Source organism: Rana temporaria, chromosome 5 (assembly GCF_905171775.1).
Source record: "Rana temporaria chromosome 5, aRanTem1.1, whole genome shotgun sequence".
Lineage (NCBI taxonomy): Eukaryota > Metazoa > Chordata > Amphibia > Anura > Ranidae > Rana > Rana temporaria.
The window spans coordinates 141253822-141268704 of NC_053493.1; the positions used below are offsets into that span (position 1 = coordinate 141253822).

The 14883-nt window shown below is 41.2% G+C and overlaps 1 protein-coding gene across 2 annotated transcripts in view; it reads left to right on the top strand.

Moving 5' to 3' along the window:
* BMPER (BMP binding endothelial regulator) overlaps window positions 1–14883 on the top strand; it is a 287717-nt gene that overhangs the window by 108083 nt on the left and 164751 nt on the right. For both annotated transcript variants that reach the window (XM_040353187.1, XM_040353185.1), the window contains exons 4-6: window positions 309–391; window positions 5740–5830; window positions 7503–7585. In XM_040353187.1, coding sequence (XP_040209121.1) covers window positions 309–391; window positions 5740–5830; window positions 7503–7585 — 257 coding nt within the window. The remainder of the gene's footprint in view (window positions 1–308; window positions 392–5739; window positions 5831–7502; window positions 7586–14883) is intronic.

A 14883-nucleotide genomic window follows, 5' to 3' on the forward strand; every position in this document is an offset into this window, starting at 1 on the left:
GAAAATCAATGGGAGCGCCACATGCGTCCAGCGTAAATATGCGCCCACTCTACGCCGGCGTAGGCAAGTTACGTCGGTAGAATGAAGCCTGTTTTTAGGCGTATCTTAGATTGTGGGTACGGCGCACAGATACGACGACGCATATTTGCACTTACGCAGCGTATCTGGAGATACGTCGGCACAAGTGCTTTGTGAATCCGGGCCATAGTGTAGAAGTAGAATACAATAAGCTATAAGACTGACATTAAGATGCAGAAGAAATACATAAATCTTCCATGTTTCAATTTTTTTTCTCTCTCCCTCTGAAGGGTGTAACTTCCATGGTAGCCTTTACAACAGTTCAGCGAAATGGCAAAACTCTTCTCATCCCTGCATCATGCGACAGTGTCAGGTAAGATACCAATTTATTTTAAAATGTATTTTCATTATTTTATACACTGGAAAAATTAGCAATTTCTAAATTTGATAATATGCAACATAAGTTTAAGTAAAAAAAGGTTTTAATAATATCCATGGATGAATATGTAAAAATTCTAGAAAGTGTATGAAATAAAGGCTGAGCCTCTGACAATTAGTTAACAAGAAACAGCTGTGTTCTTGGCTAGTAATCTTGAAAGGAACATTAACAACTAATATTTTTGCATAAAAATTAAATGCATGTTGATGGGGACAAGGGCCTCTTCTCAACAACCCTGGGCTGTGGTTGTTGGGGTCTGCGGACGGGGGGATATCGGAAACTGGAAGCTTCCTTTAACAAGGGGGCCCCGATCCCGGCCTCTTTCTATGTGAATGGGTATTGGGTACATCGTACCCCTATCCATTCACCAAAAAAGTGTCAAAAAGTAAAAAAAACACACAAGAGACAGTTTTTGACAAATCCTTTATTTAAACCCACCGTCAATCACGCCGCCTGACGCATCTGAAAAGTAGCAAAAATAGAGGGCCTCCCACTGACTGCTCTCTCTTTGCTTTGACAGCTCTAATATAGGGCAGGGCCAAGCGGTGATGTGACCCTCTTCCTTCTGACATCACATGATATCAGAAGGTGGCAGAGTCACCCAGGTCCCGTTCCCGGGGGCCCCCACCCTTGCCTATATAAGAGCTGTCATAGCAAAGAGAGAGCAGTTGTGGAAGGCCTCCCATGGAGGTGGTGGGTGTTCCATTTTTGCTGTTTTTCGGGTCTGTCGGGCGGCGTGATTGATGGTGGATTTACATTGTGGGACACTTTTTTATTTTTTTAATAAAGAATTTGTCAAAAAGTGATTTTAACTTATTTTTTTACTTTTTTGGTGAATGGGTAGGGGTACAATGTACTTGATACCCATTCACATCGGCTGGGATCTGGGGGCCCGCTTGTCAAAGGTGGCTTCCAGATTCCGATAAGCCCCCCACCCACAGACCCTGACAACCACATCACAGGGTTGTCGGGAAAAGGCCCTTGTCCTAATCAAAGCACCCACCTCCCTTGTGAGGGCATGTGGTATGGTTCAGGAGGGGGGAGCGTTCGATTGCCCCCCCCTCCCTGACCTGCCATGCTGCATGCTCTGATAAGGGTCTGGTATGTATTTTGGGGGGGGGGGGCAAGCCGTTTTTTTTTTTTTTGCGTGGGGTTTCCCTTAAAATTAATACCAGACCCAAAGTTCCTGGTATGAACTGGGGGGGGGGGGGGAATCCACACCATCTTTAAAAAAAAAAATGTAACCTGTATTACTGGGAGCTGGCAATACATTACAGCCACGAGTAGGCTTAAATGACATTTTATCCTTTAGAAAAGTCATTATTGCTGCGGCATGTTTTATACATTCTACAGATGCGCCACTTTACAGGCAGACTAAGGGGACCCCCAGGCACAATATTTAAAAGAATATTTCATTTTTATTGTTTCACTTTAAGCATCAATAAAATCACTGCTCCTTTAAAAATAATCGTTTTAAAAACTTGCATTGATACATATCCCCCAGGGCAGTACCCAGGTCCTCATACACTTTTTATGGCAATAACTTGCATATAAGCCTTTAACATTTTTCTGGTGCGAACCGAACCAGGGGGTGTTCGGCCCATCCCTATTTCTTTCACAGGATGCTTTTTATTTCAGTACTTTTCAAAACCTTGCTTTCAACAGTAATGTAAGGAAGATTTGTAATATTTTTTGTTTTGTTTTTTTGTTTTGTAGAGAACAGAGTAACGTTCTCCCCCAACAGCAATCAGTCACATCTCTGAGTATAGATTTTTTCATATTAGAATACAATAGCTAAGACAGTATGCTGTGGGAATACTTTCACTTTTCCTTTCCCTTAACTTGTGGAAATCAGATCCTTGTTATTTTCTCATACCAAGCCAAGCACATAAACTACAAATACAAACACACCTGCAAGGCATATTTAGAGATAGATTTTCTCTACTTGCATAGGGAAACTCTATTCAATTACTGTGGGTTTTAAGGACTGTGAAGATAATATTATTATTGTCAAGTAGTGAGTTTGTCAGTGTGACCATGTGGAAACACCTTGCAACTTATTCCTATTTCCTGTTTGTATGTATTATTTGTCACTTGCGGGTTGAACAGAAAGAAATCATCAGATTCTTCCATCCACAGTGTAGGATGCGGATAGGGTTGCCACCTTTTCTTTATGCCAAACCTGAACACTTTAGTGGCATGGGGCACCTTTGGGTGCCCCAAGGAGAGTAGTAATGTAGTATGCATAACGTGCCGCAGCGAACAGTGGGTGTGGACAATTTGATATCACTGCCCTGCCCCCTCAGTGATGCCGAACCTGGGTGAATCCTGGACAGGTGGCAAGCCTAGATGCGGATGGCGAAATCTGATGTGGTCATTGTATCCAAACAGTATCTGCATCTGATTGGATACAGGCGCTGTTGCCATTTCCTTCAAAATTTAAATCAAAAGATATCGGGTTGGAGGTGGCAAACAAGGCCACCCACTGAACAAATTTTCCAATGGACCTGATAAAATTTGCTCTGTGCATAGTCAGCTTAAAGGCTACATTCATTTTTTCACAAAATAATATACATGCAGAATGTTTTGCAAATATATATATATATATATATATATATATATATATATATATATATATATATACAGTGGAACCTCGGATTGCGAGTAACGAGTGTTTTGCAATACGAGCACTGTATTTTTTTTAAATCCTAACTCGGTTTGCGAGTGTTATCTTGCAACACGAGCAGGATTCAAGCCAAAGCGGTGTGCAGTACTGACTTTATTCTGAGGTGGGGGGGCGCGGGAGCCGAGTGGAGCAGTTCGGAAATGATCTCAGAAATACACCGTTCCCGAGCCTTTCCGAGGTTTGCCAAGGTCAGCCGAGCTGTCCTCGGGCCTTTTGAGGTTTTGCATGCCATTGAATTTAATGCAGAACAATGCGTTTCCATTGACTTCAATGGTGAAACTCGCTTTGATATGCGAGTACTTTGGATTACGAGCATTCTCCTGGAACGGATTATGCTCGTAATCCAAGGTTCCACTGTATATATATATATATATATATATATATATATATATATATATATATATATACAATTATTTTTTCCTGAATGAGCCTGGAAAACATTGCACCTGTGATTAGTAGATGATTGGTGCAATGCCTGGCTTCAGCAGCTTTCAGCATATACCACCGATACAGGCTGACTGTTTATTAAAAGCAGGGCTTGTCAATGAACTATGAGAATGCTCATCAGCGCCCTAGCAGTCCATTTATTTGCGGTGGCTGACAGTAGTTGTAATCTATTCATTTGCAGGGAACTGTGAATGAATGACAGCGGGTGCAGGAAGAAGATCCCCCACCCACTGTCACAGGGTAGGGCGGGTTTGGGAAAACTGGCGTCAGGAGTCTAAATATGGATGGAAGTGTAACATGTTCCAAAAGGTGAATGCATCTTTTAAGGGCAAGAAATCCTCTTTCTTGCCCTTGATCATATATCAATTGATTCTCCACCTGGGAAAACAACAGGATCAGGAAGATTTTACATCCCTTATGCCCCGTACACACCATCACTTTATGTGATGAAAAAAAAACGACATTTTCTGTGAAGTAAAAAATGACGTTTTTGAAACTTCAATTTTCAAAGACGAAGTTGCCTACACACCATCGTTTTTCTCACAATGTTCTAGCAAAGCGAGGTTACGTTCTCACCACTTTTTCCATTGAAGCTCGCTTCATAACTAGCTTCTGGGCATGCGCGGGTGAAAAAACTTCGTTTTAAACAACGTTTTTTACTACACACGGTCAATTTCTGTGAAGTAAAAGTTGACGTTTTGAAAAACGACACATAAAATTGAAGCATGCTTCAATTTTTTTTGGTCGTTTTTTAGAAGACATAAAACGACGTTTTCCCCCACACACGGTCACTTAAAGTGACGTTTTTAAAAACGTCATTTTTTTTCATCACATAAAGTGATGGTGTGTACGGGGCATAAGTATTAGTTAGGTCCACCTTGAGCTCATATCGCTAGGGGGCCATGCATATACTGTAGGTGACCGCGATATTGTGTCAATCTCGCTCCCTTTCTCGGCGAGATTGACCACCTACGAGCCCCGTCGTGGGAGCCAGCGCCGAGCCGGCTCGCTGCCATGGGGAAAAAGCCGTCATAGAAGCGACGGGGATCCGACTTGGATTCCCGCCAATTCTAGCCACGGCGTTTGGTATGAATCATGAGGGGGAACTCCGCACCAAATTTTAAATAAAAAAACGTCATTGGTTCCCCCCAGACCCCCCGGAGAGTGGAGAAGACCCCCGTAGATGACTAATAAATTATTTTAAAACCCTGTGTTGTGTGTTTATTTTTATTGACATTTTTCTTCCAGGTGAATGGGTAGGGGTACGATGTACCCCATATTCATTCACCTAGGGAGGGGGGCCGGTATCTGGGGGCCCCCTTATTAAAGGGGGCTCCCAGATTCCGATAAGCCTCCTGCCCGCAGACCCGACAACCAACGGCCAGGGTTGCCGGGAAGAGGCCCTGTCCTTATCAACATGGGGACAGGGTGCTTTGGGGTGGGGGGGGCCGCAGGGCGCCCCCCTGCCCCAGAGCACCCAACCCCCCATGTTGAGGGCATGCGGCCTGGTACGGCTCAGGAGGGGGGGCGCTCGCTTGTCCCCACTCCTTTCCTGACCGGCCGGGCGGCGTGTTTTGGATACAGGTCTGGTATGGATTGTAGGGGGACCCCCACGCCGTTTTTTTTGGCGTAGGGGGGTTCTCCTTACAACCCATACCAGACCTAAGGGCCTGGTAAGCCCCTGGGGGAGAACCCATGCCAGTTTTTTATTAAAAATTTGGCGTGGAGTTCCTCCTCATGATTCATACCAAACGCCGCGGCTAGAATTGGCGGGAATCCAAGTCGGATCCCCGTCGCTTCTATGACGCGCTCGCTGGAATGTGCTTTTTCTATTCCACCGTCGTGCTGGAAACACATTCTCGGCGACAGGTATTGTATGGGTTGTCAGTAACTAGTGTTAAAGTGTATTTAGATGTGTTTAGGCACGTTTAGTATTTGTTCTTGCCAAAACGCCACTGCTCCTAGATGCACTGGCAGTGTTTTTTTTTCTGCCTTTAAATGTCCCTGCCTCTAAACTCATCTAAACACCTTTGTGGGTACAGGGGTCTTTAGAAAAAAAAAAATACCAGACTCCCCTAAGAGCAACGTTAACAATATTCAATGTGCATGAGACCACTCCACCCTAATAATCCTTTTTTTTCAATTACAGGAAGGCGTTATTACAGAATCTGATGTTCAGTGTCTAGTTCACTGTAAAAACTCTATAAGACAACCGGGATTGTGCTGTCCTACATGTCCAGGCAATTATTACTTTTTTTACATATTGTTTAATAATACTGACTCTTTTCCTCCTTCCCTCTCCTTCAATCCATTTTATTTTGACCTTCATTCCTCTCAGTGCTACAATATGTTGCATTACCTTTGTGTATTATTGAGGCTAACACAGGTCTATATGATATCTACTCAAGAGATTTACAGGGTTGATTTATTAGAACTGGAGAGTGCAAAATCTGGTGCAGCTGTGCATGGTAGCAAATTAGCTTCTAACTTCTTGATCAGTTAAGCTTTGACAATAAAACCTGCAAGCTGATTGGTTTCTATGCAGAGCTGTACCAGATTTTTCACTCTCTAGTTTCAGTAAATCTGGGCAACTTTAAAGAGCATATGATGAAAAAATGCAGCAGCAGAGGTTACCTCGAATGAAAACTATGGCCCAGTATCACAGAGAGCAAGGCGCACATTACGCCGCCGTAGAGAAAACACCGTACACCACGCCAACGTAGCGCGGAGAGGCAAGCATTGCATTCAGCAAGCCAGTGCTCCCAACGCTGCGCCAGCGTGGCGTGGGTTTCGAAGGCACACGCCGACGTAGGTGGAAGTGGGCGTGATCCCATGCAAATGAGGCATGACCCCATGCAAATGATGGGCCGAGTGCCAGACAGGTACGTATCACGAACTGCGCATGCGCCGTGATGTGGACGCATACACAGCACCCCCCTGCGCCTGCTCACAACCACGCCGGCACAACTGCCTAAGCTACGTTGGATCACCACGTACGCCGTGAACATAACGTACGCCCAGCCAGACACACGTCCAACGCACTATACGCCGGCTTGTGTCCCCTGGTGCAGACATGTGCATGTCTGTTAGCGGGTTGCACCTCATGTACGGGGAATAACTTTATGCCGGACGTACAACTTACGGGCATCTCGCGTACCATGCGCTGGGGACACGCACTTTTGTGAATCGGCGCATTTCCCTCATTTGCATGTTTGAATGGCTAATCAATGGGAGCGGCACCATGCGCCCAGCCCATATGTGCTCCCACCCTACGCCCGCGTGTGCAAGATACGCATATTGGCACTTACGTCGGCGTAACGTGTTATACGCCAGCGTAAGTGCTTTGTGAATCTGGGCCTATGTTTACTGTATACCGCTCCTCCACTGCTCCTGCCCATTGAAATCAATGGAGCACCACAGCTATACCGGCAGCAAAGCGCCTCTGCAGAGGAGCTATGCAGTGGTTTTAACCCTTTCTCGGCCGATAGCAGGGGGGGGATAAAAGCACCCCGCTAGCGGCAGAATGGCACCACAAAATTGACGGTAAAGTGACGCCGCCCCCACCCCAGTGTGAAAGGGGCCTTACCGATGTCAAATTGGGAGCAGTGGATGTGTCCCGTGCAGGCAAATACAACCTTATATGTTAGTACATCCATGTCAATGAAGCCTTACATGTGTATTTAAAAAAAACAAAAAAAAAAACATGTAAGTCTATACATTTCCTTTTAAATATTTATTTATATGAACTTCAAATAGGGATGACAAGCCGGCTAGTCTCAATGCAGATTTTTATTATGTGACACTCCTCAGGAAGTACAGATAACATGAAACAATGATCAAAAGATGTAGACTATGGTTTTTGTGTTCTGAAGAGGCATTTGCTTTCCTAACCACTTCCTCTGTCTGTTTCAGGTTGTGTATATGAAGGCCGACACTATAAAGAGGGGGATGAATTTCAGCCAGAAGGGAACAAATGTCTTAAGTGCTCCTGCATCGTAAGTTGTGGTCATGAAAGAGCGACAGACAGTTTTCTGTTCTTGCTAATTTATAAAATGACATAAAGTAGAAATGTTTAACATACTTTAAAGGAAAAGACTTGCTTCCAATAATATAAATATAAACAAAGGCAAAATACATCTCCTTGCATATTTATTCATACTGAAATGCCTTTAGATTTACCAACAACTATGTATTGAAAAAGCCTACCAGATTGGATCTTATATTGGTAAGCCTCATCAATAAATAGCCATTGGTAAATCTAAAGGAGATCGTACGGAGATTGTATAATCAATAATTCACGTGGGTGACTTTAAAGTTGAACTGTGACCAAGGTTATGGACATATTTACATATTCTTAATAAGCAATAAATACACTTTTTAAAAAATAAAATAAAAATCACTAGCCATTGTAGCAGCAGACACTATGAAATAAGGTAAGTGATCCTAAAAAATAACTCCATGAACATTTTTATTTTCCCATGCAGTTGGGCGGTGCCCGCAATGCATGGGTTAACTGCTCGTTTTTATCTAGTGAGGAGAGAGTAGATAAACTTAACTAATCCACCGATCCTTCTAGCGCAAGACCCATCCCTGTTGCTCCTGCCACCCCCACGCGCTTGCGGTCTTGTGCAGTGGGTTGTTCCTGACATCATGACACCCATAGCCTGGCTCTGGACGTGAGGACAGCAGGAACAGTCCACCACTGGACATGGGGGAATGCTGTATTCTGGAGGATCGAAGGATCGGATAAGTATAGTCTTTCTGTGCGCCCCCTGGACAAAATGAGCAGTTAACCCAGGAGTTCTGCTTTGAAGTTTACAAAAGAAGTGCCGTGGTCATTCAATTTGGATATGATCACTCTGTCTTCCCTCCCTTTCTGTGCATCTGTTCTGCGTTTATGTTAAAGAATAGAATGCTAAAAAGGCTGCCAATTTACTGTTGTGGCAGCTGAGCGGCTTTAATAAAACTTCTGCTGGAAACTTTGAGAATAGGTTACTCCAAGGTGCTTGAAGCTACAGAGTTCAATAAGGGCTTGTTAAAAAACGAATATACTACTTATCAAGAATATATTCCATAGCTTGTCCGCAGTTCTCCTTAAAGGTTATAGACCGCTGTGAATATAGTGGAACGTTCTAAAAAATTGCTGTACTATAATACAAATACTGTAGTGGTGTTAATAATGTAACAAACCAAAATAGGTCTCTAAAGGAGAAGTCCAGCCTAAGCTTGATTTGACAGTCAGCAGCTCTCTTCTCGAGGAGCTGTAAGAAACCGAGCCATCGGTGCTGTTCGATCACTCGGTTCAGTGCAGAGGCGGCGGGGGACAGATGCAGCCCCCTAGGTAAGTATAATACAGCAAAAAAAAAAAAATACTTCTCTTTTAATTATGCCTTTCAGGAGATCATATACAGCAATACACAAACCATGAGAACTAATATATTACAATCTATTATTACATATGCAATATTTTAAAAGTTACTGAAATATTTCAATGAATGCATAAAAGAACAGGTACTGGGATGGCGCACATCCTGACAGTAAAATGTCACGTCTGATGCGCGTACACACGATCACTTTTTGTGATGAAAGAAAATGTAATTTTTTATCATGAAAAAAATGACATTTTCCAACTTCATCATTAAAAATGATGTTGCCCACACACCATCGTTTTTGAAAAATGATGAGCAAAGCGACGGCACTCTAAAGCCGCGTACAGACGAGCATACATGTACGATGAAACCGGTCCGCCGGACCGTTTTCACCGTACATGTATGCCCGGGGATTTCTGTATGGTGGCTGTACTCACCATCATACAGAAATCCGCACGTAAACAATACGCTGGGCGTGTCCGTGCCGTCGCCGCGACGATGACGCGGCAAGGTGGGCGGCCCTGCCAGTTAAATGCTTCCACGCATGCGTCAAAGTCATACGACGCATGCGAGGGATGGCGGGCGCTCGGACATGTACGGTAGGTCTGTACAGACGACCGAACATGTCCGAGGGGACAGGATTCCAGCGGGCTGTTTTAAAACAAGTCCGGAAATATTTGCCCGCTGGGAAAAGGCCCGGCGGGCAAATGTTTGCTGGAATCCTGCCCGCTCGGGCCTACACACGACCGAACATGTCTGCTGAAACTGGTCCGCGGAAAACGTTGTTTTTGCCCACACACGATCATTTTTTACGACACAAAAAATTAAATTTTTTTAAAAAATTATATAAAAAATTGAAGCATGTTCGAATTTTTTTTGGTCGTTTTTCAGAACACACACGATCATTTTAAATGACGTTTTTAAAAATGTCATTTTTTTCATCACAAAAAGTGATCGTGTGTACGGGGCATGAGTCTTTCATGGACAAAGCTGCATCCTTTTGGAAGTGGCTGTTGTGTTGTGGTGTCATGTATTGCAAATGGCACCCAAACACACTTTCCAAACACAGCTGCATTACATGACACTACAAAGTGCAGTAATGCATTACCATGCATTGCAGTGCACTGCGATTAACAAACTTGTGTTGGAGCATTGCAGCATTCTAGTGTCCAGTAGTGTATTTGCAGCCTATTTAAATGAATGGACTTCCGTGACACAACACACATTAAAGTATATGTGAACATTTACATTGTAAAACAACCCATTCAGTTTGAAATATAAATTAATTGCAAAACGTTTGTGTAATAAATACCTTTTTTTAATTTAAGTTATCGCATGACTTCTGTTCTCAGCTGCACAGGGGGCTTAGAGAGGGGGGGGGTGAAGAGTTCAGGGGGGGGCGTGTCTGCAGGAGGCAGAGAAACAGCAGTATATTGATCTTACAAGTGTCAGCACAAGTCTGGCAGGCAGGCTGTGCTCCCAAGTTGAATGCAAGAAAACTGACCACACTGGTAAGGAAATGCTTCCATGCTGTGGCGTAGTCATTTTAAAATAGGAAAGTAGGGGGACTGGCAGGATCACAACGCAAAGAGAACAGGATATATTTTTTTATACAAGTACATATATTGTATATAAGTACATGGTAACACAGCCATATGAGAAATATGAAACGTTGGGATAACATACACTTTAATGTGCGACATAAAGGAGATTAAAGAATGTGTGTTTATCAGGGGGCTGCCCTGTTGTGAATAGGCTCTTATTCCTGATGCTTCAGATAACTAACTGTTCTTTGTAACTGTGAAACACTCAATAAATCTGAAAACAAATATTACATTTCTTTCATGCTTTTTCTTTTATTTGCTATTCCTATATATTTTTCCCATTCCTCAAATGGAAAGATGTTTGCGATTACACAGCAGACCCATATATTTACTTATCTCCTTGGCCATGACATGAAGCATTTGAACTGTCTACTTACCAAAAATTTGTTTTCAGACTTGAAAAAGTGAATTCTTCATAAGATGTAAAAAATAGCAGGTGAACAGATGAGTGGATATCTGGGAATGGCCTACTATCTCATAAAAGACATACCGTATAGACATGAAAAATTGTGAAAAAAAAAAAAGTGCTAGGACAGGTACTTCTAAATGTTTAATGAGTGAAAGCAAACACATACTTTTCACTTTGTTTTTCATAACTGCTTAGCTGTTTTAATAAACCAAGAAATTCCATATTTATATATCAGATCCCTTTATATTCTAACCTAAAGCCCCTATACTGTATATACAACATTAAAAAAATTATAAACATTTTACTACTTAATCTTTGATACCGCACAAATAAAAACACTCCTAAAAAAAGACATCATATTACATGCCTAATTAACATACACACAATTATGCTAATTTAAATGCAAAGCAGCTTTTGTATTTTTCAAAATTTTTTTTTTTTTTTAGCATATTTCCAGTGGATTTAAAGTACCAAAGCAAAGTAAATTTTTATAAAGACTTCATCAATTTAAAGGCTTTTTTTTATTTATTTTTTACTATTTTATGAAACCCTTATAAATTTAAGTACCAGGAGTGAAGTACCAAAGCAAAGTCTATTGTTAGAAAGACTTTATCAGTTTAAAGACTTTAATTTTTATTTTATTTTTACTATTTTATGAAACCCTTATAAATTTAAGTACCAGGAGTAAAGTACCAAAGCAAAGTCTATTGTTAGAAAGACTTCATCAGCTTAAAGACTTTTATTTTTTTTTTTTTTTTTTACTATTTTATAAAACCCTTATAAATTCAAGTACCAGTAGTAAAGTACCAAAGCAAAGTCTATTGTTAAAAAGACTTCATCAGTTTAACCACTTGCTTACTGGGCACATATACCCCCTTCCTGCCCAGGCGAAATTTCAGCTTTCGGCACTGTCACGCTTTGATAAGTAAATTGCGCGGTCGTGCTCCGTGGCACCCAAACAAAATTGACATCCTTTTTTTCCCACAAATAGAGCTTTGATTTGGTGGTATTTGATCACCTGTGCGGTATTTATTTTTTGCGCTATAAACAAAAATATAGCAACAATTTTGAAAAAAACACAATATTTTTTACTTTTTGCTATAATAAATATCATATTTAAAAAAATAAATCGCAATACGCGTTTATTGATTGGTTTGCGCAAACGTTATAACGCCTACAAAATAGGGGATAGAATTATTACTTTTTTTTTATTATAATTTTTTACTAGTAATAGCGGTGATCTGCGATTTTTGTCATGACTGCAATATTACAGCGGACACATTGGACACTTTTGACACATTTTTGGGAGCATTCACATTTATACAGCGAACAGTGCTATAAAAATGCACTGATTACTGTAGAAATGTGACTGGCAGGGAAGGGGTTAACACTAGGGGGCATCAAGGGGTTAAATATGTACCCTGGGAGTGATTCTAACTGTGGGGGAGGGGACTGACTGGGGGAGGTGACCGATGGTTGTTTCTATGTACATGGGACACACCATTGGTCTCCTCTCCCTAACAGGACGTGGAGCTTTGTGTTTACACACAGAGCTCCACGTCCCTGGCTCTGTAACTGCCGATCGCGGGTGCCTGGGGCCACCAGGCACGCGCATTGACACCTGTGTGACGCGGCAGGCGCGTGCGCCCCCCAGTGGCGCGCGGCCGTATATTGACGGCCTCCCAGCAGATCAGAGTCACAGGATGGGAAGTGGTTAAAGACTTTTTTTACTTTTTTATATAACCCTTATAAATAAATTTTCTTTTAGGCTTTTTTTAAATCGGATTTATCTGTGTTTTACCATTTATTTCTTTTTATTTAATTTCAACACTTTAACTTTACATTTCAAACTTTTCCGAAGTGTGGAAACATTAGAAACAAAAAAGGGTTGAATAGCATTGAGACAGATATAAATTATTTCACTGATCTATATCATGATACAACATTGGTGTTATGTATGTAGAATTAGGAATTTAGGTAGAATGAAAAATATGCTAGACATCTAGATTATTATATCAGCACCATCAAATGTAATGTACTTTAAATAGACTAAACAGCTCTTTCCCTGTCAATGCAATGTCTAAAAAGTTTGATTTTATTCTTTAAACAAACGCACACATACAGATTTACTGTATGTATATGCTGGGGCACATGCAACTACGGATGCTTTTTGCCTTTTTATGGTTACTGTCACGGAACACCATGCTTTGATCTGATCTGCTTTGGTAAGGTAGCAGTATGCCCTTTGTAACCACAGACAAATAACAATGTTTGTAATTTCAGCATAACTTAAAACTTTGGTAGTTTTTACAAGTTTTTTTCCAAAATGTTTGGATTTTTGTTGCGTGCATCAGTGTATTATTTATACACTGTATATTATACAGAATTGCAATATTTTTCTTCATGTGAGTTTTGCAACGTTCCCCAAGATTTTTTTCTGGATTAGACTGAGCCTCAAATTTAGTAACCGTACCCTCAGTTATGACGGGAGCACAGGGATGATTAGGAAAAGTTTGCAAAGCAAATCTAAATTCTAAATTTAAAATGTTTCTAAACCACGGACCCTACATATCTGGTCTACAGTACACAAAACATGGAAATGCAATTATTTTAGTGCATTTTAGTGCATTCTTTTTCGTCCGAATGAATTTTCGTCCAAATTTTGGGTATTTTTGTTATCGTTTTAACAAACGAAAATGAACGCGCAGAATCCGAAATCCGAAAAGATTCGACATAAAAAATGTTTTATTTTTGTTTTCGTTGCTCCAAAAGTTCGATATAGATATATCGACAAAATAAGGATATTAACCAGATAGTTATTCTTCATAACCTACATGCACATACATATACTTTATGTTTTATATCCAAATCATGCCTGTGAATTGTCCCAAATTTTTTATCAGATGATGAAAAGATGTTTGTACATTTGTGAATATTCTTGCTAAATTCAGTGGTCTATTAAAGTGAGGTTTATACCGCCTGACTTATTCCCATTACACAAAAATTTTCAGCACATTTAGAGCTTTTCGAAAGTTTGTGAATGTGCAATCTTCACTGTAATTGCCTTTTTGGCATTGTTTCAATGCTTTACAGCAAGGGGAAAGCCAAGTGCTTGTAAAGGTAACTGCAGATCCCTACTTACTAATATGCCAAAACATAGACAAATATTTGCAAAACTTGTGCTGTGAAAGAGCAGTACTTGGTTAAATGCCTTGTACACCTCCTAGAAGATGTCAAAGATAAAATAGAACATTAGTCGTACTTTGTAATGCATGTTATACTTTTCTTTTTTATATGAGACAAGCAAAGCAAATAGTTTGTGTTTAATTTATTACTTAGGTATAGACATGGCCATAAAAAACACCAGGAATTAAACATCGGCTATTTTTCCAACCAGCCTGCTTTGTGTCAGAGGGTTATCTGTCAGTCGAGGTTCAATGCTTACTGGGAGCAGTCAGCTTACTGTAGAGCACCAGAGATGACTTACATGGATTTGCAAGTTGCTTAAGTTACTTAATGCTCATATTTTTCATCGACCAATTATTCTGCTACTAAATTGGATTTAAAGTAGTATTCAAGTCTAAATTTTTAAATCAGATAAAACAGATAAAAATAGCGCACTTTCTTCATTCTTTGTGCTGAAAATGCCCCCGGCTTATACTCGAGTCACCTTTTTGCGCCTGATCTCCCGGACTTTGGGGACCCAGTACCAGCTGGCCGTAGGTCCCCTGGACCCCAAATTTTCCACACATGTAGCCAAGCTTGTTGTCCGGAGGACCTATGGACGGGGAGCACCGATTTTTCAAAGCCGGGCACCCCTTTCATAGACTCCCATGTTCAACATCGGTCTAGTCATGGACACAGTGAGGCATGGGCACAGTGAGGCATGGGCACAGTGAGGTATGGGCACA